The following is a 26,651-nucleotide window of genomic DNA, read 5'->3' on the forward strand; positions in this document are numbered from 1 at the left end:
ACTTTAAAATGTATTCCAGTGTTCTCAAGCTTAGCCAATAAAATCTCATGGTCAACACAGTCAAAGGCCTTCATAATATTCAGAAATATTGAAGGCACCTTTAAACCTGAATCGAGACAATCGTTAACAAACGTGGTAAAAAATAATAACGCATGCTCCGTGGATATATTTGTTCAAAAACCAAATTGACTAGAATAAAAAAAAAAAACTTCTCTTTCAAAGTAATTCATCAATCGTCTATGAATCAATTTTCAAAAATACGAGGAATCACTGGAAGTAGAGACATCAGACGGTAATTTATCTTATTATCCTTGCCACCATAATTTATAAGAGAAATTCTCTAATAGCCTGTCTGTCATATACATCACACACGGGAAAAAGCTTTCAGATTGTTCTTAGCAAAAACCTAGTAAAGAAAGAACCATCTTGTCATCACTGTTACCCAAGCCACTCTTTAAGGTGACATTGCATTCATAACAAACCAATTATTTTTCAAGTTTTTTTTTATTTCTTCAGCTTAGGCTAAATTTAGAGAAATTTTCAAGTCTTGAAACAAGATCATATACTGTTTTACAAGCAATACAATTATGTTGGTTGTTTTGAAGGTTTCTTGTTTGTAATGCGCCAGTTGTATATGGGAAAAATCTTTGTTTTTTTTGTGTGTGTATCTATGAACTGTCTAGGAAAATTCAAACACAGTTTCATATTTCATTATAACCATTTACACCTTATACTAATGAATCTTACTTGTAAAACATCCTACCAAGACTGTTTCTACCTCTCCTTTAAATTATCAATGGTCGTACCGCTACCTGTATCCGATGAATGTATAAGCATTACTTAGAAACAGTGTTTGATTTCCTGTTAAGATCTTATTTTCTAAACAGACTTAGTTACCGTAGCTAAGCGCGTTTAAAGTCAAGAAAAAAAAACAGTTGCTGAGATGTTTTGTTGCTTGTCAAAGAAAAACAAAAAAACGTATGCTTTCTCTTGTCCTTAAAATGTGCTTATTTGACTATGTGGATGATAAGAATTAATATTAGTGAACAGAATGAATTTTTGAAGGTCATGAGAGATCGAAGAATAGGTTTGAGAATTAATATTGAGACGAATAAGTCGCTTAGATTAGGAATAAGCAAGGGCGAAGGATTGATGTTATGTGACGGTAAAATTGATCAAATACATAGCTTATCTTACACATGTAGTATAATCATACAAGAGGGTGGGTGTAGCTAAGATGTAAAAAGTGGAGTAGCCAAGGTACAGACTGCTTTTTCACAGTTGAGAATAGTTTGGAAGAGAAGGAAGATAAGTTGTGGACTAAGATTAGAATATTGGAAGCCACGGTAACGGCAGTGGTCAAGTATGATTCTGAAGGTGAAAGGATCCTGAAGGTGAAAGGCTTCTAAAGGTGAAAGATAAAATCTGGTAAAATTTCATTGTGAATGTGCCTTAACTAAAAAAGTTTTGTTAAATGTTTTCCAGAGGAACTGCCTAAGAATAGTTTTAGCTGTTTGTTTGACTGACCGTATTACAAACAATTAGGTGTGCGGCAAATTTGTTTTGATCCCACTTCCTAGGGCTATATCGAAAGAAAGGTCAGGATGGCTTGGCCACATTTTGCTGATGAATTATGACAGATTCCCAAACATTGTGCTTCTTGAGAACAATTCTGGGGCCAAACAAGAAGCAAGTTGCCCCAAAATGGGGTGAGAAGAGGCCAAAAGAAAGGGTCTGCAAGGATAATGAAACTTCCCGGGAGGGGATAAAGAGTGAAACCTTGAATACACTAGAATAGAAGAAGAGTGTGCACAGCTGAGCTAGCCTCATCGGTCACTGCTCCGTGTTGCAGTGACCTGGCCTGGTAGTAGCAACAGTATTATAATTAGTTTTATCATTTCAACTCCCGTAACTGATTAAAATCAGCCTGTAGTCACTTCGAGATGCTGGGAATTTAACTTATGGACTTTCGAACTTTTGAAAAAACTGGGCTTAGGGTTAAAGAACTCCATTTAATTTTTAAACATATTAAAATATGTTTATATTAAAGACATATTAAAATATGTCTGACAAAGAAGCAAACTTTCAATGTTCAAACCTTGTCAAAGCTGCAGTCGACTTTGCTGTACTCAAGTCAACTACCGTAGTTAAGGCTCCTAACGCAATGAGTACAATCAACTAGGATTCAACTAAATATTTTTTATTAATACAAATTAACAATAATCCCTCATTTTTGGCGAGCCAGAGATTAATGAAAATCTAGAGCAAAAAGTATCCAGTTTTACGAAAAAATCTGCGCAATTTTGATGGAGTGGGTGCTTGCGTGTCAGCAATGCAAGAGGCGTCTTTTCTAGTGTTCTGTTTGTTTTTTGTTACTTATTTTCTCCGAAGTTCCTCAAAATACTGCCGGAATGTTGCAGACCCTCTTTAGGAACTATAAAGCATTATCTTTTGAAATTCATCTTTATCATTCGAACCAGATATTTTACCTAGGAGACCAAAAATATCGCATAGCAAATTTACATCGCTAAAAGTAGTATCTGGCTCACCTGGCTAGCTTTCTCCTTGAACGGAGCTTCCCGTTGGGACAAAGGTAACGTAAATCCTGTAAAGGTAAAGGAGATGCTTTCCTCCAAGATAAACTAAACTATTGCAAAAATGTGCCTTCTGCGTGTTTACAAACTCTAAAATGCAAAAACATGCCTAACTAGAAATTATTGACTATAAAAAGAAAATAATAAAAAGAAACTGATAAATTTAATCGAAACTTGTCTATAAAATATTTACGTAAAACTTCTGAACGAAACAACAATTAGGAAAACATTCAAGACAAGGTGACCTCGCGCCAAAGATGTCCTAGAAAAACGTGTACCAAAAAGTCGCTTTTTTTCATGTAAATTTTGAGTTTATTTTTCATTAGAGGGTTTCTTCAATAGTAACGTACATGGAAATTGTTTTATAAAAACAATTAATGCTCACAGTGAGAAAAAGGGATAATAAATAAAACAACTGTACTAGGGAAACGAAAAGAAAAGACCAGACGGAATATGCTATTTAGTCTTGTTTTGAAACCTCATAAAGTAGCTATACATTCAGAGCTACAAACAAAAGAGAAAGGGTTATCGAAGGGTTCTTTTTCTGCCAATGCTGTATAATAGAGAAACAAAATAAGGAGTGTAAGAATAAGTAAAAACTCATAATATGTGACTTCTTTTTATTTAGAGATAGGAATTCTTACATGAAAAAAAAAAAAAAAAAAAAAAAAAAAAAAAAAAAAAAAACAGAATATGTACAGGTAATGATAAAAAAAAAAAAACACAATTTGACACTCATTTTAATCCTGGAATTTACAAAGTTAACAATAGCCTATTGAAAAAGTTACCATTTTAACCAGAATTTACAGAAGAAGGTTATAACTTTGGAGCGCGAAGCAAAATACTCTATCAGAAATAACTATAATTTAAGTGGATTATTTGTTTTTTGTAATATTAATCTTTTTTGTAAAAAAAAGATGAAATAAATTTCATCTCTTAATATAAACATTCTCTGCTGCATTACTGTGTCACCTTCTACTTCCTCTTTAAGGTTACCTCTAATTTTATTTACAAATTGTAATTCATGACAAGGTCTATTTGAGTAAAAACCCTTAAATAAAGTTCAAAATAATCCCGCAGGTGCACTCTTTGGATGACGGCCCCCTTTGGCCGTTTTTGTACATGTGAAAAAGAGTCATTGGGTATGTCACCAGAGAAGGCAGAGTATGGAAAATCAGTGAGAGAGGAAACTCAAGTTCGTCTCTTAGAAAGAAACAAATCATAAATTCAATTACTAAGACCTAAATAGAAATGATCAATGTATTTTTTTTTCTCTATATTTCTTTTTACTTTTCTTTACACTGTCAAAGATAAAGGGAACTCTTTTTCAAAAAGAAGACAGTATGTCGAATCGTATACAATTTTTGAAAACTAATCGATGTTCCGTATTCTGTCACAGCCCTCATCATTTTATTACTAGTGAAAATACTTAGATCAAAAGCAAATGCATATTTCCGGAAAATCTAAGATTGATACATGTGAACTAAAATGCTTTATTGGAATTCAAATTTTGGTCAATTAAAATTTAGCTTACTTTGAAAAATTTCTAGTTCTGCTGGATGACGCTGTGCTGTCATGGGTACTATTACTCCTTCTAAAGGCCCTACCATTCCTCTCTTCTCATTTTCTCGTAATCTTTGTACGAAGGATTGAGAAACCAAATGAGTTTTTCCCATGGTTTTACAAAAGAAAAAAAAAGTATGAGGAGGAAACGGTTTATGTTTAGGATTTTGCAATTTAGGACTCACCACAGGTAATGAAAAATAGAGCACCAAGTCTTTAGATAGCTAAAGCCTTAGTCTATGGAACGCCAATGGCATCAAGGAAACCGATGGGAACTTTCCACACATCCTTTTCTCAGGTAATACATCAACTTGGTGAAGCTTACTCAAACAAATTCGAAGCTTACAAAATTAAGACATAAGATTCAAAGAATAACTAGATAGCTCTTGAGTAGAAACACAGGGAGCAAAACGGTAACCACGAACAAAACTGGAGAGACTAATTACATCAACCTCTCTTGAATAAATCTCAGATAAGAACAAAGAAGGCAAATATTTCTACCTTTTTTTTTGGGGGGGGGGGGCACCAATTAACCAAACGGTATCAATATTCATAAGAAAAATACAAATATAAATGTAAAAGGAAAATACAATTAGATAACACTTGAGAGTAAACCACGAAGGGGGAATCAAGCCCGATGGTTAATCCCGGAAAAGACTGAAAGGACTTACTTCCATTTGCCTTTGGCAAAATTGCGAAAACAAATAAAAAATACAAAGCTATTGCATCTTTCTTCGCTAATGTTTTTGCTTAGTTAACGAGTCAACGCTTATTGAAACTGTTTCCAAATCCTCAAAATATAAAAGCATACACAGAAACATCAAAATATAAATAAGTAGCTCTTGAACACAAAAGAAGAAAAGCAAGAAAAAAAAATCTTAAATCAATCGTTGAAGATACTGAAAGGGTTCGTTTCGTTTGCCTTTGTTGAAGAATCCTCAGAAGCAAAAGCAAAGGAGAAAACCATTCCTTCTGTAGCAGCAGTCTCAGTCCCGGGAACAACATCTGTTGAAGAAACCCATTATTTCCAACAGAATTTCAAAATTTAATGTAGGACTAAAATAGTAAAAACACTTTGGAACTGTTGAAATAATCAACTCTACTTTTAGAAACAAAATTCCAAGCAATAATTAGATTTAACAAGTCAGTACAGAAATCTTAATCAAGAGAGAACTTTGCCACAAATTAAGTTTGTTCCAGCTTAATTTGCCTGATTCAACTAAACTACGTTCCTGCATAATTCAATATTAAGAAAGGGGGGACAAAATTAAAAAGGCCAAGGGAAGTAAAAGAATCAACAACGTTAATAAATTCTATGGTAGATTTACACTGCAAGTAGATAATTTAGAATATGTGCACTAAAATTATGCACGAAAGATTCTAAATTAAGACTTTATTCTTAGAAAATGTGCAATTGATCGAGATTAATATTAAGTATTTTTCATCTGTTCCAATTGGAGGAATTCAGGTTTTTTTTCTCTCTCTTAGAAGGCAGGAAGGCATAGGGAAGAGGAAAAAAAAAATCAGGAGAGCTATAACTGGAAAGGATTGCATTTTAGAAGAGAAAACAATAGCGGGAAAACAACCGATACAAAATAACACAACGTTTTGTGTAAAAATCACAACAGTGTTTTCTCCGTAGCTCCAAAAACTAGGCTGCTGCGTAAATTTTATTTCAAAAAATGGATTTATGGCTCAAATTATGTCCTCGGTAGCCTCAATAGTGTTCCGACCACCAGACCCAACAGAAAGGTAGGGGCTATAATCTTCGCTTAACTAGTCTGTGTTTTCTGTCCTGATGGAGTTAGAATATATTCGGAACTCACAATTTCGGAAACTGATCCGTGAATCCCTTGAGGGGTCTACAAGCAGCTCTCAAGGGGATCGCGAAAAATATTGTGCTTAAGTACATACACACGCGATGGCGTATTTATATTGTTACTGACTACGGACCTGTGAAATAAGTTAAAAACCAAAAGCAATATATACTAAAATTTTTTTCAAGAACTCGTATGCTATAGTTTACAAACTAAAAATATAACCGCAAAAGTGGGCAAGGGGATTGCTGTGTGCAGTTATTTGCTCTCAGTCGGTGTTTCAGGCTGCATTATAGTGTTTAATTTTTTTTTCAAACGAACTGTAAGTAAGGAGCAACCCGGCTCAATAGTAACCGAAACTCTAAAAAACAGAATTTTTATATGTAAAATGGATCGACTTTTTATGCTGATTTCAAATATATAAGTTTCATTAAGTTTAGTCTTACCCATCATAGGTTACGAGCCTGAGAAGATTTGCCTGATTTTCAAAAAAAAGGGGAAACACCCCATAAAAGTCACAGAATCCCAATGAAAATCACGCCATCAGATTCAGAATATCAGAGAACCCTGCTGTAGAGGTTTCAAGCTCCTATCTGCAAAATGTGGAATTTTGTATTTTTTTGCCAGAAGAAAAATCACGGATGCTTGTTTTTTATTTATTTACTTTTTTTTCAGGGGTGATCGTATCGATCCAGTCGTCCTAGAATATTAGCAAAGGGCTCACTTGAATGGAAATTAAAAGTTCTGGTGCCCTTTTTAAGTGACCAAAAAAATCGGAGGGCAACTAGTCCCCCCACGCCCCTTTTATCTCAAAATTGTCCGATCAAAATTTTGAGATAGTGATTTTGTTCAGCATAGTTGAAAGGCCGAATAACTATGCCGTTGGAGATACCTTGACCCCCCACAGCCCCTGGGGAAGGGTCTTTAAGTTAAAATATTTGCCCATTGCTTACGTACAGTATTTACTATTGGGAAGTATGCATACATTTTACGGGTGGGAAAGGGGAAATTTTCTCCTGGTGGGGTTTTCCACGGGGATAATTTTCCATGGGAAGGGAAACTTCCAGGGGGCGAATTTGTCATGAGAAAATTTTGTACTGTGGGAATTTCCCAGAATTCTTATACGAAATTCTTCTTATGTCTTGCTTTTTCTTTGCCAACACAATTTTACGCGTGGAGATGTTAAGGGTAATTGTCCGGGGTAAATTTTCACCAGAATTGAATTGTCTAGAGAATAAATCCTTGGTGAGGAGGGATTTTTCCGTGGAAGTGTAGTCACTTTTCCTGGCATTATTTAAAAAAACGATTAGAAATTAAATAAAAAAACAAATTTTTTCAACTGAAAGTAAGGAGCAATATTAAAACTTAAAACAAACAGAAATTATTACGTATATGAGGGGGCTGCTCCTCCTCAACATCTCGCTCTTTACGCTAAAGTTTGAACTCTGACGCAATGCTTTAGGAACAACTCCTGAAACACTATGTTTGTTTAATTAGAACAATAAGAAGCTTTTTCGAAAAGTACTAAAAAACTTTAGCGTAAAGAGTGAGATGTTGAGGAGGAGCAACCCCCCTCGTATACGTAATAATTTCTGTTCGTTTTAAGTTTCAATATTACTCCTTACTTTCAGTTGAAAAAACTTGTTTTTTTTTATTTAATTGAAACAAGGAGGGAAGACAGTACACCTAAAAAAAACAAACGAAAAATCATACTTTTTGAGAACTCATGTACACAGAAGAGGGGAATATACCGTGCCTTTGTCCACCCTATCCCACTCCAAAAATTTCAAGATATAAAAATTGTTCTACTGATTCCTTATATTTTCCATATAATACGTCTATTATTGTTGTTTTTTAGCTTGTCCTTGGGCCACAACCTACATATACGAGGTGAAATGGGGTTTCATACTCTAAATCGGGCGATTTTCTTCTTTTGAGCGGAAAAGCTTTGTCCTAGAAGGTAATAAGGTAGATATCAGTATTAAGTTTTAAATTGACGCTGGACAGAAATCTTCATCAAAAGAGAACTTTGCCACAAATTAAGTTTGTTCAAGAAAAGTTATTCAGACATCAAACGGTGTCATGGCCCCACTATTAAAATACCTTCTTATAATAGCAAATAGAATCATTTTGAGACTAAAACGTCTGGTGCTTCCGGTATACCTACTGTTATTATTCATTTTTGTTCTCTATTTCGGTTGAGCATGCCATCTCAATTTCCACGTTTGAATTAAGTCAGAAGTATGTTATCACAAATGCCTCTTGCACTTGAATGGGTCGCATGTTTCTTCAAGAAATTTGAGTTTACCCACTGCTCCTTTCATAACAGTTATATTAGAAAGTTGGCCAGTGGCAATAAAATCAGCTCATTAATCGAAACGGATAAATTTTTGATACAGTTAAGAGTAAGAAAAAAAATACGGTTCCATATCCATCACGGAGACGCCATAGTCAGGCCCTAGGTATTTTGAATTTCAAAGGGTACGAATGACCAGAAGAGGGATGTGCAAACAAGAATATGTTATTGAACCATAGTAATGGGGTGAAGATTAAGAAAAGGTAATGGGGTGAAGATTAAGAAAAGCTAATGGGGTGAATATTAAGAAAAGGTAATGGGGTGAAGATTAAGAAATTGGTGCAAATTTTTGTACGTCTGGTTTATTTCTTAAGCATTAATGAAAAATATAAATTTATTTCCATGATCATTCACTAAAGTCTATAATCTCGAGCATCATTTACCAAGGGTAATATGACACAATGGTGTAATTTCTGTATAACTTTTTGAGCGAGTATTCTGAAATATTTTGATTCTTAATAGCTAGGGATAATTTTACAATATAATAAGTTGATATAGAATTATTTAAGTGTTCATACGTCAAGGTAGATACAATAGAAAAAAGTTAACTTATATCCCTCTACTAATTAATGTCCCAAACTTTGATGCAGTTTCCCAAAGATTAGTTTCAGTTAGCTCTACACTATTTATTCAATAATAGCGAAAAAAATGTTTTTTCAACTGAAAGTAAGGAGCAGCATTGAAACTTAAAACAAACAGAAATTATTCCGTATATGATGGCGGATGCCCCTCCTCAACCCTTGCTCTTTACGTTAAAGTCTTGAAGTCCTTTAAAATACTTCTCATTCAAATTCAACTACTTTTGTGTTTGAGCAGTCTTTCTTATAGAATTATGACTTAAAGTCAAACCTTAGGGTAAAGAGTCCTGGCTAAGTGGACTTGCGCTGGGTTGAGACCTTTCAACTATACTGAATCAAATAAAAAACTAAAAAAAAATCTTGTTCGCATGCTGATCAATGGTCTGCGTTGCGCAGATATCGATCTCCTGATTCAATGCCTTCAGCCGGGAGTATAATGCATGGTTGGGGGCAAATTATCCGACACTTCCCGTGTTTTTCTAAAAATTTTGATCAGATGCCGTTGGGGGGAAAAGGGGGCGAGAAGGAGGTATTTGCCCTCCAATCTTTTTGGTCACTTAAAAAGGGTAATGAACTTTTGATTTCCATTCCGATGAGCCCTTTCTTGACCTTCTGAGAGCATTGCTTCGATACGAGCACCCCAGGGAGAAAAACCCTGCAAGAAACACGCATCCGTTATCTTTCTTATGGCGAAAAATTCCACATTTTTGTAGATAGGAGCTGGGAAAATCTACAGGAAGATTCTCTGACATGCTAAATCTGATAGTTTGATTTTCTTTGGCATCACTTGACTTTTTGGGTGGTTTCTCCCCAATTTCGAAAGTCAGACAAATTTTTTCAGACTCGTAGCTTTTCACGGGTAACATTAAACTTAATGAATTTTATATGGTCGAAATCAACATACAAAGGCAATTCTTTTGATGTATCTATTGCTATCAAAATCCCATTTATTAGAGTTTCAGTTACTGAAACGTTTTTTAGAGTAAGCAGTTCGTTACCACGAGCTGTTTGATAGCAGCATGATTAACGAAAATCTAAGGCGTCATAGTAAAAAATACATTTACTAAGATTATATTGCAAGTTGTTATCATTCACGATGATAAAAAAAAAACATAAAATTAAGATGGCTGCAAGGTCAATATACTTTTTCAATCCCTTTCGTTTTTATTCTAAAATTTTGCTCACTTCATTTCTCTTTTTTATGGCTTGGGATTGAGACTCAAGAACGGAATCATGTATGCTGCTAAAATTCAAAGGTTCTCTCAACAGTAAGCCAATTGAAGCTTAATCCTTGCTTCTGGGATTTTAAAAGTTTTCCCCTAGCAGAAAATGAATTTTTAAGCTAAGATAAATAGAGTTTTGCTTCAGCATTTACAGCCTTTTTAAGGTGACGAAACTGTGAATATACTTATTTTTTGGTTGCCATGAGATTTACGAAAGATTCTGAGTTACGAACTTCAGTGTTATTGTACAAAGTGAAAAAATAGATTTGGAGCAAAAGTGTGAGATAGTCGAAGGACTTGACAGTCATCTTCGGCAATAAAAGGCGTGAATTTTCAGCTAGTTTGTGTATCTATTATGGGTAGCCAATATGCATTTAAGGCAAATAAAAACCCTTTTCCAAAATCAAATTGTTTTTACCACCGAATAAACCGGTAACAAATGATATATTTAAAGTTTTAGGGCAAAGTAATATAGCATTAGAGTGTAGACACGGTGTATCTTTTGAATAAATTACATCGATTGGAAATAGACTGGAGATCGATTGGAAATAGTCAGGAAATTGATTATAATGTTGGTTGTAAACGTCACATAGCGGATTTTGAGACCGCCTTAAAGGAACATGTCATTGGCTTTCTTAAAGAAACAAATTTCTTGGGACATATCATCTTAAAATTTTCGACAGCTACGGCGCTTAATTGATAGCAAAGAAAAGAAACTGATTCTCTTTGAAATTATCTTTGCTTTGTTTTGAAGTAAAAAACTTTTTTAGGGAAAACAATTGGCAGTTAATAACAGTCTGAAAAAACCCTAATTGCATTTCATTCTTTTGCTACCCGGTGCAGTTCAAAGTCAAGTTCAAGCATTTTCATACTACTTTCGCCAATCTGGTAGCCAACCAAGGATAGTTCGTAAAAACGGATTTCAGGGCATTAGTAGAATTGATCCAAACTATCTCGTTTATATACTGATTTATAATTAATTACTCACGTTATTATTTCAAACAATGGAAGTTAATATTACTGCCTTTTTTCTCCATTTCCGTGTACCTATGTATACTATATTTTATAAGTTTAGGTTGTGTTTTATTTTGCTTGCAAGTGCATCAGCTATTTTTTTCTGACTTATTTTGTCTTTATTCCGCCTTCTATTTTGGGTCGCTGAAGTTATTTTGTTGCATTTGAACCGCCAAAATATATTCCAAGCTTCGTATTCTCCTGTTCAAAAATTTTTTCTTCTATATTTTTAAGAATACTGTTTATGTCCCTCACTCCTTTTGTTAAGATATGTCGTTAATAATACCTTTTGTAGATGTATCACTACCATTGCTTTTAAACATGTCAAAAAAGCTCGGACTTGAGTCAATATCCATTTTCTTCTCGGCGTTCGGCGATGCTAAAAAGACAAAAAAGATATAAAATATAAGTTGAAAAACAAACAGGTTGACTTATGCCCAATTCAAATCCAATAACATAATAAGATAATCGTGTATCTAAGACTACAAAGTAGTTATTATAGGGATTGAATTTAAAAAGTGGTTTTCAAAGAAAAGTAAAGAGAAATATCAAAATGAGAAATGAGCAGAAACAGAAGTAAGATTAAGCGGAGTTCATAAGCAGGTCTAGTTAAAATTCCTTGCCTAAGCATGGGTGTCTGGCTAAACTTTTGCTTAGGGATGAAAAACTAGTCAAAAGCTACTTTTATGGACACTACTTTTATTCACAGATGATGAGTGTAGTGAAAAAGGTAGCTTCCTGATTGGCAGAATTTCCAATATTACACACAGTTTTAAACTCAGTAGCTGGATGCTTGGTTGTAGCTTGTCCAACTGACCAATAAGTTCTATTCGTGGACGGGTGCTGCATGGACAAAGATTTGTGCCCAGACACATGTCTAGATGTGGAAGTCTAGCTACACATGCATCTTTTGAGCAACTTTGCAGGAACAGTTGAATACTAAACTAGAGATTTTAAAATTTGACAATGTAGAATATGGATGGAATAATTTTAGAAAATTAGCTTATGAAGTAGTTGACGGTGCCTTAGGGAGGAAACTTAGAAACAAAACTAGGAATATTAGTGAAAATGCTATGCGTTTAATAGAGAGGAGACGCCTGTACAAGAATTTTGAGTGATAGAACATATGAAATTAATAAGGACAGTAATAAGGAAAGCAGAGAAAAGATTAAAATATGAATTCAGAAGGTGTGAAGTGGAGGTTATGGATAAAATTGCTCAAGATCTAGAAGATGCAGTCATACGGGATAACAGGGAAATATTGTAATGGCATTTCAGAAAATTGAGAGGGAATTGTCAATCTGGACATGTCCCAATTATTTTTAGGGAGGGGGCCATAATTTGTGATCAGGAAAAAATTGAAGTGAGACGGGCAGAACATTTTGAGAATGCGCTAAACCGTGATAAAGTTACAGGAAATAATATAGAAAAGAATAAAAAAGTTTGTCCCACTTTGGAAGTGAAGGATGATTTATTTTGCGAGGAAGAAGTAGAGACAGTACTAAAAGGATAAAAAAAATAATAAGCCCCCAGGTGCTGAAAGTGAAGTAAATGAATTTCTTAAATATGGTGGTTGTTCAGTTGGAGTAAATTATTAAAGATTATGAATATGGTTTTGAAAAGAGGGAACTACCTTACGATTTAGGAAAGCTTAATTAATCTCAGTAGCTGATTTCGTATTAAATTAAGAGTTAAGCGGGGTTGTGTTTTACCTCCAATTATATGGATCATTTTGAATGACTTCATCTTAAGGAGCACGACAAAGGCTATGGAAGAGCATGGAATCAAATGGGAGAGTAAAATTCTCCTGGACTTAGTTTATACTGAGGCTATGAGTGTCCTAGATAAAAATTATAGCAAAATCAATGATCTTTTGGATGTTTTGAGAATCCAAGGCACAAGAATAGGTTTGAAAATTGACATTAGGAAGATTAAGTCGCTTAAACTAAAATAAATGAAGGTAAACAGGTTGTGTTGGGAAACGAGAAGATCGATCAAGTGGCTAGCTTCACTTGCCTAGGTAGCATTATCAGTAAAGATGGTGGATATAGTGAGTATGTTAAAAGTAGAATAGGCAGGCAATGGTTTTTTGTTTCACAGTTCATTTTTCTTACATAAACCAAGTTCATATTCTTCAAAATTATTCTGAACCAAATTCACACGCACCAAGTTCAGCGTAATAGAAACTACAGTTATGATAGTGGTCAGGTAAGATTCTGAAATATGGGCGATCCCAATGATGGAGGATTTATTAGATCTTTTCCAGAGGAACTGTCAACAAATTATTGTGGGTACCCGTGTGACTGACTTTTTTAGGGCTATAATGACAGAAAAGTTTGGATGGCTAGGACACATATCGCGGATAGAGGGTGACAAATTGCCAAAGATCGTCCTATTCAGCCTACTGTATAGGGGTAAACGAAAAGCAGTTCGTCCACGAATGGGTTGGGACGTAAAGAAGGATTAAATGGAAATTGGAATTTTTCAGGAGGGTGTAAAGAGGAAGACTTGGAATAGACTGAGATGCGGGAGGAGCGAGCGTAGCTTTTTTGACGTCAGGTGGCTTAGTGCTGCAGTGAGTTTTTAGTAGCAATAGTGCTCACAAAATTCCGTCAATTTTTATATTTTTATCGTTTATTTTGCTTATCTCTCACCAACAATTGGACCATAATATCAATAATAATAATAAAAAAAAGAACAGCCATTGTCATTTTTCTATCAGAAGTAAATTATCTATTATAAGTCAATAATTTTTCAAGCGTAAAACTACCATAAATCATAATAAATATATAAATGCAACCCAAAATGAACAGAAATTAAATAAATAACCGAGTCAAACTCAAAACGATCAGAAACTATGAGGAGTGGGGGCTAACACCCCTCGTGCCTTCTAAAAACTAGAATAGAAGCTGCACTTTACTGGAAACAAAATACATTTTAAATGTTTTTCTTTTTTGTTAATGTAGTAAATCCAAATTTTTTTAAGACTTTCAGGAATGAATATTAGCATTCATGGGGGTTAAACTGTTAATCCCCATTCTTGTTTTTTTTCAGTAATCTTGGTTATGATGGTATTTTTTTTCGATATCATGACAAATAAAAATACAAAGCTCGAAATAAGGATTATGCGGGAACAAAAGGAAACATAAAGGAAAGATAAGGAAACAAAATTATTTCCTGAGCGTTTTGAGCGGAAACCAACTTTTTCCTGGTCATTCAAGACAATGTGCTTCGACTATATGCAAACATAAGAATCGCTTGAGAGAAGTTAGGATCTGACAGGAGTTCATGCCAAAACCACTTATCTTAAAGGATTTCTTCAGGTAAGTATTCAAACTTGGCGGGAGTTATAACTTTGACAGACTTGTCAAAATATCCAAAAAATTTATTTTGATTACTGTATTCGCGGACGTAATTCAGCGGCATATAAAGCACAGGTAAAATTAAAATAAAATGTTTCTTTAGATGAAAAAGTTCGGGCAAAACCTATCAGAGAAGAAAAGAAGAAGCCTTGCCACGTCTTGCCAACGTCTCTTTTTAAGCGTTACCGTGGCTTCTTCATGAAAATTTAGGTTGGGCATAAATACTATTTACGTCCTTGCACATTTATTGAAGTAAAACGCTTATTTTAGCCAAACAGATTAAAGGTTATAGGTGTAATTCCGATTTTGTCACACTAGCAACTGAGATTGAAAGTAACACAGTTAAAAAGTCACATATCTCCTAATGATCAATCCACCCAAAATGGAGCTAGAAAGTAGATATACAAACTGTTAAAACAAAATTAATAAATATAATATGTTGGTATGCATCTTTGTTTGTGCGTATGCATAAACAGACCGAAACAGGGAGTAGCAAAAATGGAAAGTCAAAGCTCTCTTAAGAACATATCAGGCCGAAATGATCCTACAAGAGTTAGAGAGCAGATAAAAAATTGTATAAAGGGACAAATAAACATATACATACCGAAAAAGAAATCTTGAGCAAATTGGATTAGATTAGTCTTCTCCGCAAAATCAAAAACGAATTCAGATGCTTTATCTGGCTGGATGCTAGAAGTAACGCCTTTCGCTTCAATATTGCTGATATCATGGGAACTCTTCAAAGATTCTTCTTGTTTTTCTGTATGGACTTCTGGATTTTCTAATTCTTCAGGGAGACAGGGACGGTTCACTTCTGACAGCGTTGTAGGGTGAATTTTAGCGGGACTTTTAACAAAATTGGTGGCAACGACCTCCTTTTTCTTTTGATAATCCACTGAAGACTGAATATTTTGCAACTGAACATTGGTTAAAGCATCTTCACCTAAGACTGCTTCTCTAGATATTGTCTGAAGAGGATACTGAGAATGATTATCTGAGTTTGTTTTCTTGGCAAGGTCAATAGGAGCTGGTGATTCAGCATTAACTTTCTTCTTTGGAGTAATGATAATACCAGATAACACGGTTGCATCATTCAAATTTGCAATGGTAGATTCGGGTTCTGTAAGAAGTGGACTATCCTTGGACATGGTCTCATCTACATTGACTTTGACTATTTCTTCGCCTTCGCCCATTTTATCATCACAAGATTTGTCCATGGCTTGATTGTTTGACTCATTACTTTTAAAATACTGAGATAACTGGCAAGTAGGTTTCATAGGAACAGTTTTTCTTGGAGTTAATACTTGTCCTGGTGATTGATTAGATACGGCTGGTCGAGGCGAATCTGTGAAAGCATTCCTTTTATAGTTATTCCATGGGCTGTTTAGAAAAATCCCTGAGCTGTGAGCTATTGGTGATACTTCGTTAAAATGGTTGCGCAGTACACTAACTGAGAGAATCTTCTCTTTCTTAGTTGATGTCTGAGAAGGAGTAGACGATTGAGAAGGCTTGGTAATAGGGGTTTCTGCATCGAAATCTTCCTCATTGGAATTTTTTAAATAATCATTTGCTTTCACAGGAATTCCATCGATGTCTTTCAGTATTTTAGGAGTAGTTTCGGCGTCAAGACAACTGTCGCTAGCTCGTTTCCCTTTTGGTGTCCAAAGCTGAAACTGATAGCGAGGCGTGTAAGGGGTGGTGCATACACTTCTACAATCTGGTTCCACACCGCTATCTGCAACAGAGGCAGAGTCATCACCATTGCCGCATCCACTCGCACCAACTACTTCTACAGCAACCGCTTTCTCCTAAAAAGACTTTCTGATTTGATGAAAATGGTAAAACATATCGTCTTTCAGAAAATTTTATTTTGCTTTTTAGGTGAAAACATGTTCCGCCTGACGATAGCCTAGTAAATATCTGAATTGCTTTTTCTTGATGAAAATTAAAAAAAAATCTTAGTAAAAAGAGAGAGAGACAGGGTAAGAATGAGAGTGAGAAAGAGGGAAATGTATCACAAAAATATTTCTTAAGGAAAGTAAGCTAGATATTCTTTTTTAAAGACTAAACATGGTCCAGTAACATTAACTCAAGTTTGAAAAATATTATGTGAACTAAAAGGTCTGAAAATTTTAAAAATAGATTTTACGTAATTTGTTCATTAGTATCGTCACTTATGATACGAAAGAGAAATAAGATATTTCAAAATCATTTCACAATTCATTTGCGAACGATATTGCACAATCATTTCACAATTCATTTGCGAACTATATTTCACAATCATTGCTAATTCTATAATCGCAACCACGTCTATTGACTGCGTTACGAAATCATGTAAAAAAGAAAAGGGTCTTAGAAATTAAAGGCACAAGGAAGAATCTACAAGATGCTCAATATTCACTTTAATTATACGTCTATATCAGTTTTATTCCCCTGTTCTCGTTCTCCTATAGCTGACAAGCAATGTAGGCTAAATATTTGTATTATTTCTCGATGTTCCAAAACACCACAAATATTGTCGTTACTGATGCCACAACTTGCATATTCAATTTATTTTTTTATTTTCTCTTTAATGAAGAATAGCTTTTTACGTGCATTAGCCTAGATTTGTCATTTCAAGTCTTATCGTTCCAGAGAAATGCCTTCTCAAAACTCGTGTGGCAATAGGATGGAAAACAAATCTCATCTTGATACTAGGACGCGTGCACACGAGGCATTTATTGCTTCCTGAGTAACTTGGCGTTCCTATTAAGTGAGGTTTTCTGACAGCAGCCAATACACAACAAAAGATTACGTCACTGACATTCGATACATCACAAACAAGGAACAGAAAAAAGAAAAAACTCTTTTCAAAGACTATCTCGAGTTTCTTGAACATTTTATTTCAATATATCCCCACCCCCTATAGTGGCTAGTTCTTATCTAAAAAAAAGTTTGATGCCCATGATACTTATGCAGTTTAGAGGAACAAGAATAACAGAAAATGAACAAAGAAACAACGGAGCATTCAAAATACAACAATGGATAATGGTTAATGTATTAATCACCGTATGTTCATGAGCCAAAGCGGGGGATCGATATATTCCATAACCCTCCTGTTGATTCAAAGATTTGTTGCAATCGTCACGTGGTTGTTTCTCTTCTTCTTCAACAGCTCTCCGCTCTCTTTTTTCAGGAGTAACATTTTCTTTAGGTACTAAAAGTAATAAAATATTTTAAATTCAATGGATATTGACATACCCTTTCAAAAGGATTGCAACACTGTGACTACACAGTTTGAAAAAGTCTTCATACTCCAAAAAAATGTACTCAAATGACGCATTTGCTGCGACATAGCTCATAAGCAGATTTAGTTAAGAAGACAGCTTGTTGCCACAAAGCCGCCTAGAGCTGTGAAACAATTCAATTAACTTCTGACAATTAAAATATTCTCTGTGAAATCCATCCACGATCAACGGTATAATCTTCATTTTAAATTTCGGCAAGGCGATTCCAATGGTGTAGTTTTTGTTTCGATCTGGCGCTATCTTTAAAATTTTTAGGCTATATTTTTTAGTTACTATGGGTCGTATTTTTGTCATTTACTAGGTTGCAGCTACCTCTAAGTTAGAAACTCCGAACGAAGCGAGAAATATATTTGAGCTTCTAATCAGTACTAGTTCAAACTTATTCTTAGACCTTGGGTTGAGTTCAGCGAAACAAGGCTTAATATAAAGATGGGTGGTTTATATAAGGGTTAAGTTAAAAGAGGGTCGATTGAAATGGGGGTCCAGTTGAACGTAGGTTTAGTTAAATTGGATTGAATTGCACGGAAGCTCAGTTACATGGGTTCAGTTTTTCAAACATTTTCTCATGTGAATGGCGTCAAATTCAGACGCATTTAAAGAGTACAAAAAACATGATAATGTTGCAATCACGTTGTATAAAAGGAGTGTACGTGTAACTGAACCCATGTAACTGAGCTTCTGTGCAATTCAACCCCATTTAACTGAACCCCCGTAAACTGAGCTCCCGTTTAACTGGACCCACGTGCAACTCAACCTTATTTAACTGAACCCCCGAGCAACTAGACCTCTTTGCAACTCAACCCCATTTGATTGAACCCTCGAGCAACTGAACCCTTGCTTAAATTGAACCCGTTCAACTCAACCCAGGTGCAACTCCACCCCATTTAACTGAACACTCGTTTGAATGAACCCCTGTACAACTCGTTCCTATTTAACTAAACCTTCGTTCAACTCGACCCCGTTTCAATCGACCCTCTTTTAACTTAACCCTTATGTAAACAACCCATCTTTATACTCAGCCTTGTTTCACTGAACTCAACCCAAGGTCTAAGAATAATTTTGAACTAGTGCTGATTACTCGTAGAAGCTCAAATATGTTTCTCACTTCGTTCAGAGTTCCTAACTTATATTACCCATTTGGGCAAGCTAAACTAGTTTGGACCAAAGACAAAGAGCTAGCAGATCCGCAATTACAACTAATTTCTGTCACTCGCAGAAATTAAAACGTTTCTCTTTCAGGAGGTTGCATGTGTGTATCTTTTCGTGCAGAGAAAAGTTGTTAATTGCTCCTTTCAAGTAGGACTTTATCCAGTTTCCATCTAAATAACCAGATTTTAATTTCTTTTCCCGTACTTCAAATATTAAAATCAATTTCCCCGGTCAAATATTATAACTATTTTTTTAATGTGTGAATGGGGAGGAGGGAGGGTCGTTGAATTTGGGCCTCAGTTCTAAGATTAGAAATAGCTTTTACACTGGTAGGACTTAAATTTTAATAGGATATAGTCTCTAGTCTAGGACTACAAAAAAAGTCAGGAAGAATTTGAAAAAAAAAGTTGGGAGGTATTTGGGAGAAGCAAAAGTTTTATAGGCTCAATAATTTCTACTTAAAAATAAATTATAAAAGAATATTGTGTCGTTAGCGATTATTATACTTGCAATTAGGTTTGAATAGTGAATTAATCGTCTTTTAATTTGGAAATTTCGGGTGAAGTATGTCATTTAACATCAAAGCAGTCACCAGTTAATGGACACCTTTATGGGGTGGGGGAAATAAAACACTAATTCCAAAAAATGGATATGAAATAGATAACTCAGAAGGTCATCCATTTCAGCGCCCCTAACATGTTCCAGAGACCCTCTAGTACTGAGAAAAAAAAAAGAAAGAAAAAGAAGATATGTCCAGCTATCAAGCAGTTTTTCGTAATTTCCAACAATTTCTTTCATAATAAATTTTAGCGTTGGAATGAAAACAAATAGCTTCTATTTATATAATCAATTAATATAAAAGCTATTGTATTAATTGATAATATAATAGCGTATATAAGCTATTATATTAATAGCTTATATAATATATACGCTATTAATAAAAATAGCTTATAGCCTATTAATCAGCTTTGTCTTCGGATAAATTTTTTTTACTCGGTAGTTTTTTTCAAAACTTTTTTTGCTTTCGCATTTTTTTTTTGTTTTACCGCTTTTTTTTTTTTTTTTTTTTTTTTTTTTTTTGTGCTTTGCGCGACGGGGGGCGATTTTAAACACCAGTATGAGGATTTTCGATCATGATCCAAGAGGGCGATTTTAAACACCAGTATGAGGATTTTCGATCATGGACGTTTCAGTGGTAGACTTCTTATGGTTTCAAGCCTTTACACTCCAGAAATGGCACTAAAATTGTATTTTGGTGGCATTTTATGATGGTGCTCTCATGAGGAAATTATAAAAAGCGTGCAAATTAGAATATTAGATTTTAAATAACATTAAACAACTCTCTACGATGTTCTACTGCCCTATCAGTATTGGTGAAATAAAACGCTTATCAGTGTTTCTGGATCTTTTTAAAAGTTCCCAGAATCTGTTTTTCTGAAATAAAGTTTTACTAATAATTTAAATAATAGCTATCATTCCTGAATCATCATTAACAGCAAGTTTTTCTTGTGATATAGTGGTTTTTTAATGTGTCTTTTAGATTTTGACTACTATAGGCTTTCTCTGTACTAGGGTGCAGCTATTCCTGCGACCATGACATTCAAGTGTGTTTGGACCCTGAGCATGAAAAGCTCTGCTAATTTTCAAATATATAGGACAGAAGAATAAACTGTTGTTTTTAGATGGGGGGGGGGGGGGGGTAGTTTTACATCGAAGCGGTATAAAAGAAAAGACACAAACGAATTAACCAACAAATAAAGACCATTTCATTCAAGTCAGCTTTTTTCACCTCCAACGAAACGGGCTGAATTGCATTTTCTAGTTATAATATTGATTTGAGGAGGGTTGAACTCAATGTGGTTGATTTGAATGGGGTTGAGTCAGACATTTTTGGTTGAAACAGGGGTTGAGTTGAATAAGGACTGAGTTAAATGAGGTTGAAATACACAGAAGGTGAGTAGAATGGGGGTAGAAATAAACGGAAGAGGCGGTTGAGTTGCACAAGGATTGAATTTTATGTAGTTTGAGTTGAATGAGGGTTGAGCTGAATGTGATTAAGTGTGGGTTGAGTTGAATGGGGGTTGAGTTGCACGAGGGTTATGTTCTACGGGGTTCAGTTGCATGAGGGATCAATTAAACGGGGATTGAGTTGAATGAGGGTTCAGTTAAACGGGGTGGAGCTTGACAAGGGTTCAGTTTCACGGGGTTTCAGTTTCATGACGGTTCAGTAACACGAAAGTTCAGTTGCATGGGGGCTCAGTTACACAGAGGTTCAGTAGCACGCTGGTTCAGTTACATCTGGGATTAGATGCAATGGGTTCACTTACACGAGGGTTCAGTTGCAGTGGAGCCTGTAAAAAGTGTCGAGTTCAGACAATATTTTTCATTAATATAAAAAAAGCCTAGATGACGACCCCCCCCCCAAAAAAAATATTACGTTAATGGCATTTAAAGCTTTCTTCATAACAAAACTTAAATACCAAGAGGGGCGGGGGCATCAACATTTTAGAAATCTCTTGGTGGGGCATGGCCTGAAATCGGTTAAAGCTTTCTTCATAACAAAACTTAAATACCAAGAGGGGTGGGGGCATCAACATTTTAGAAATCTCTTGGTGGGGCATGGCCTGAAATCGGTTGGGAACCACTGTTTTAAGCAGAAGCAGCGAGTTTTGAGACGATCTTTAACGAAAAAGTCAACATTTTCACCACAAGACAAATATTCTCGTTCTAAAGGCCATGCAAGGGTTATAAGGACGTAATAAAGAAAGAGGGAGGAGTCTAAGTTGTCATTTGTTTTCTTTGACTTTTATCGAATTTTCTATATTTCTTAATCAATTGTAATAAAGCATAGTAAAAAAGAAACGCGAGCCAAACATTAGGTATTTTTAATATGATTTGGCAATTTGAATTTTTTTGCAAAGAGATACAGAAATAAGCTGAAAAAAGTGAAAAAAAAACAACAAAATCAAAATAGAAGAAATTGGAGAAAGTAAATTAATTAAACCAAGACTAGGTTGGTTCAATTTTCGATTTATGGCTTAGAACGCTTTTACATCAGAGCTAGACACTTGATTTTCTTGATAGACAGTTGAAGATAGACACTTGATTTTCTTGAATAGCGATCATTTCTGAGGAAAAATTACGTCCTAACTGAATTTTTATTTAATTTTCGGGTTAGATACCTTTCGCATAACTTCGGTCATATATGAAGTAGCAACATTACCTTCAGATGTGGCTGCGGATATTTCACTCTTCTTTTGGAGCCACATTTTTAATAGCTGAGAACCTTCATTGAGACTACCAGACTGTTTCACAGGTACGATTCGGATTTTCTTCTCCTTAGGCATATCATTTTCGTTGTTTTCTCTTTTCCGTAAATTGGGAGAAAGACCACTTTTAGCAATCATCTCAGGAACTGGCTCCACATTGGTGCTTCTATTCTCAAGTGTCAGATTGGCAGTAAACTGTAGGTCATACTTTTTTAGAACGTTGGTAGACCCTTCCATTGTGTCAGGAGTAACAAGGGTAACAGGTCTGGGTAGGACTGGGGGTTGAAGCTTGGAGTTTGCGGTCTCGTCACACTGACTGAAACTCCTATCTTTCAAAGGCTCTATTTTGCTTTGAATTGCTCGTGGAGTTGAGGATGTGCCTGTTTTCAGTTTTCCTTTATCGGACTCTGTGAACGATAGAGTCTGAATACTCTGGGAAACAAATGAATTTCCTACTGCACGGTGAGGCATCTCTAGCTCTATCATACGAGTTGGCCGTCTTGCTTTGTTAACATTCTCTTTCAAGGACTCGTGCAAGGGTTGGGTACCCAGATAAGTGGATTCACTCTGTGTAGAGCGTTGAAATATTTCTAACTTTTGCATCCAACTAGGCCTTCCAATAGGGTCTGAGTTTTCCTTCAAAGAATGCAATGACGATGAGCTGTCCTTACAAGCTCTTCTACTCTCTACTGAGTTCAGTAAAATGGGAGACTTAGTGGTCCTTGATATTTTACAAGCTGAATAGGGCGTCAAGGTGAAAATATTGTCTTCTTTGTCTTTTTGTTTATATTTTGAGCTCTTTTCAGGAATCTAAAAAGAGAAAACAAACAAAAATAATGATTCGGAAAGGTCAAAACTCAGATTAGTAGCTTCAAATACAAGTAGGCCAACGAAAACCTTGCTCTCTGAGAACAGTGCCATATAAGGGTTCACCAAACAGTACGGGTAACTTAGTAAGATTGGAAAATGGCACCAGTGTAATAACATCACTAGTCCACTTAGCGTTTGGAGTTGTGTAAAATTAGTGCAGTCACAAGCGTTCGATCTCAGTTTCTGAAAAAATTTATATATACAAATTTTGGAAAGAATGCAAAAAGACACCACTCTTAAAGTTACCCATACTCTACGGTGTTCACTAAGAAAATACCTAGAAAATTACTAAAGATAAAACAGAAAAAAAATACACTCTACGAAAAGACTTATTTTATGGTTAAGAATTTTCATATGCAAAATAAAGGCACACCTCTAATGGAGCATACGAGACGCTTTGAGGGAAAGAATGAGAGACGCAAGTAAAATATCCGATTTTTTTTCCACTTTTGGGGAATTAAGCAGCTTCGCCTCCAAAACTTGTCTCTATGATTTTTGCAGATGAGAATGGAGATTTGACCATAGTTTGACGGTTTATTTACCCTAGGGCATATTACTTTGTTATCGGTCTTTGAATAACTTTCTTCTAGCTGATCGTAACTTAATTTCGATTTCTATTTACTTCACTTTTAAACCAGCACTCAAATATCCCCACGGTTTTCATAGCCTCAAGCAGATGTGATTTAGCACCGGAGGACATGTTTTTGGGTAAAGCTAAGAGTAGTAAAAAAAAAGGAAAAAAAACAGAGCCTTTTTACATTCAGGGTTTCGTTCTTTGTTTGGACAATAAACTTGATCCGAAGCGTCACAAATTACCTTGCATCACAGTTAACATTGTTCTGAAACCGATTTTTCAATTCGAAACTCTGGAAAAATTAATGCCTTAGCATATTCTCATTTTTTTGAGCGCTAGGATCAATGTCTCGTACTTAATTTATGAGCTGGCACGCATTTGTACATTTTAAGTATCAAGCAAAAAACAAGGTTACAATTCTAATTTAATTTAGACCACTCATCGACTTCGCTAGTTTTATATACGGCAACGATCTCTCCAGCAGGGTTAGTTTTACCGATTGTTTTTGTTTGTGTTTTATTCTATCTCCCTTTAGTGTATATTCCATTGTTTCCGAGTCTTCTAGTTTAAAATTAAATAAAAAAAAAACAAGTTTTTTTAACTGAAAGTAAGGAGCGACATTAAAACTTAAAACGAACAGAAATTATTCCGTATATGAAAGGGTCTGTCCCCTCCTCACCGCCTCGCTCTTTACGCCAAAGTTTTTTTTTATTGTTTAAAAAAAAAAAGTTGTGTGACTGAGTCAAACTTTAGCGTAAAGAGCGAGGCGTTGAGGAGGGGACAGTCCCTTTCATATACGGAATAATTTCTGTTCGTTTTAAGTTTTAATGTCGCTCCTTACTTTCAGTTTAAAAAACTTGTTTTTTTTTATTTAATTTCTGATCGTTTTTTAGTTAATGCAGCTTTTATTTTTGCTAAACGTCATTGAATAAGTAAAAAAAATTTGCGTAAAATTTTTACTTTCCTTTTGCTAAATGGATGTCTTTACAAATTAACTTACGTAACTAACTTCTATATTCGTATATTTTTCTTCTGGCAAAAAATACAAAGTTGCAGATTTTTGCAGATATGAGCTTGAAACCTATGTAATAGGGTTTTCTGATACGCTGAATCTGACGGTGTGATTTTCATTAAAATTCTTTCACTTGTAGAGGATGTTTCCCCCTCTTAAAAAATCGAGTAAATTTTCTCAGGCTCGTAGCCTTTGATGAGTAATACTAAAGTTAATAAAATTTATATATTTAGAATCAGCATTATAAAAACATTCTTTTGATACATTTATTGACATCAAAATTCCATTTTTAAAAGTTTCGATTACTATTGAGCCGTATCGCTTGTTTTTTTATTGTTTTTTTTTTATTACGTATATGTTAATACGTATATGAGGGGGTTGTCCCCTTAGTCAATACGACGCTCTTTAAGTTAAAATTTAAAAAAATTTCTTATTCACAAACCCCTGAATCACAAAGGCCGTTTAATTAGATTAGATAGCTCTTTTGAAAGCAATAAAAAAAACTGTAGCTTAAAGAGCGTGGTATTGACTTGGGGGAGAACCCCCTCACATACGTTATAATTTCTGTTCGTTTTAAGTTCTGATGTTCCTTCTTACTTTCAATTGAAAAAACTTGTTTTTTTATATTTAATTTCTGATCGTTTTTTAAATAATGCTTGGAAATCCGGCACCCCCTTCATAGACATGTCCCTTACCCCACAGAAACATCCTCCACGGAAAGATTCTCCAGAGTAACCCCCTCCTCCAGCCCCCCCCTCCAGAAAAAATCCTTCCTGAAAATGTCTGTATACTTCCCAATAACCAATAAATAATGCTGGCAAGTCCGGCGCCCCCTTCATGGCAATTTCCCTTCCCCCATGAAAACTTCCTTCATGGACAGATCCGCCAACATAACCCCCGACCCACCCATCCCACCCCCGACCAGCAAAAAAAACCCTCCTGAAAAATTCTGTATAATTCCCAAAAACCAAAACTATATGTTAACATTGGGTAAAGTTCATAGCTTTTAGCCCTCCCCCTGGGGACTTCGGGGGAATATGTCATCCTAAAAGACATATTTATCATATTTACGACCATGCTGAACAAAATGGCTATCTCAAAATTTTGATCGGGTGACTTTGGGAAAAAAATAAGCGTGGGAGGGGGCCTAGTTGCCCTCCATTTTTTTTGGTCACTTAAAAAGGGCACTAGAACTTTTAAGTTCCGTTCCAATGGACCCTCCCACGATATTCTAGGACCACTGGGTCGATACGATCACCCCTTGGAAAAAAAAAAACAAACAAAAAAACAAATAAACACGCATCCGTGATCTTTCTTCTTTCAAAAAATGCAAAATTCCACATTTTTGTAGATAGAAGCTTGAAACCTCTACAGTAGGGTTCTCTGATACGCTGAATATTATGGTGTGATTTTCATTAAGGTTCTATAACTTTTAGGGGGTCTTTCCCCCTTTTTTTTGAAAATCACCCAAATTTTTTCAGGCGCGTAACTTTTGATGGGTAGCACTAAACTTGATGAAAGTTATATATTTGAAATCAGTATTGAAATCTGATTCTTTTGATGTATCTATTGGTATCAAAAACCCGTTTTCTAGAGTTTCGGTTACCATTGAGCCGGGTCGCTCCTTACTTACAGTTCGTTACTACGAACTGTTTGATTTTCAGCCTTCTCAAGTCATCTCACTAATACTGAGTTTGCACACAAGATCAAATTATGTTACAATGGAATATCTTCTCAAGTTGTCATTCTACAGCCAAATCATGAGGGACTAAAATTTGTCATTATCTGGGGGCAGGGGGAAAACGATGAATAAAGGGTATAAGCTGACAAAAAACAGCAAATAACAAAAAAACATCGACGGAAGGGGCTTAACTCAAAGTTACGTCCGTGGGCATACCGAACATCTATTACTTAAAATTGTATTATCGGTTGCTTGTTATTGAAAACCTTTAATAAATACAAAATATGAAGTCTTTCCTTCGT

At 35.2% G+C, this 26,651-nt stretch overlaps 1 protein-coding gene across 4 annotated transcripts in view; it reads right to left on the reverse strand.

Annotated features, from left to right (window-relative positions):
• Window positions 1-3,294: 3,294 nt before the first annotated feature.
• Window positions 3,295-26,651, reverse strand: part of LOC148949417 (uncharacterized) — a 69,811-nt gene continuing 46,454 nt past the window's right edge. For all 4 annotated transcript variants that reach the window (XM_089093443.1, XM_089093444.1, XM_089093445.1 and 1 more), the window contains 5 exons: window positions 22,167-23,022; window positions 17,555-17,703; window positions 15,112-16,315; window positions 11,432-11,524; window positions 3,295-5,162 (listed from right to left, as the gene is read on the reverse strand). In XM_089093443.1, coding sequence (XP_088949569.1) covers window positions 5,041-5,162; window positions 11,432-11,524; window positions 15,112-16,315; window positions 17,555-17,703; window positions 22,167-23,022 — 2,424 coding nt within the window. In that variant the 3' untranslated portion in view covers window positions 3,295-5,040. The remainder of the gene's footprint in view (window positions 5,163-11,431; window positions 11,525-15,111; window positions 16,316-17,554; window positions 17,704-22,166; window positions 23,023-26,651) is intronic.

Source organism: Artemia sp. Qi Xiang Cuo, chromosome 8 (assembly GCF_049724085.1).
Source record: "Artemia sp. Qi Xiang Cuo chromosome 8, ASM4972408v1, whole genome shotgun sequence".
In the NCBI taxonomy this organism is placed as follows: domain Eukaryota; kingdom Metazoa; phylum Arthropoda; class Branchiopoda; order Anostraca; family Artemiidae; genus Artemia; species Artemia sp. Qi Xiang Cuo.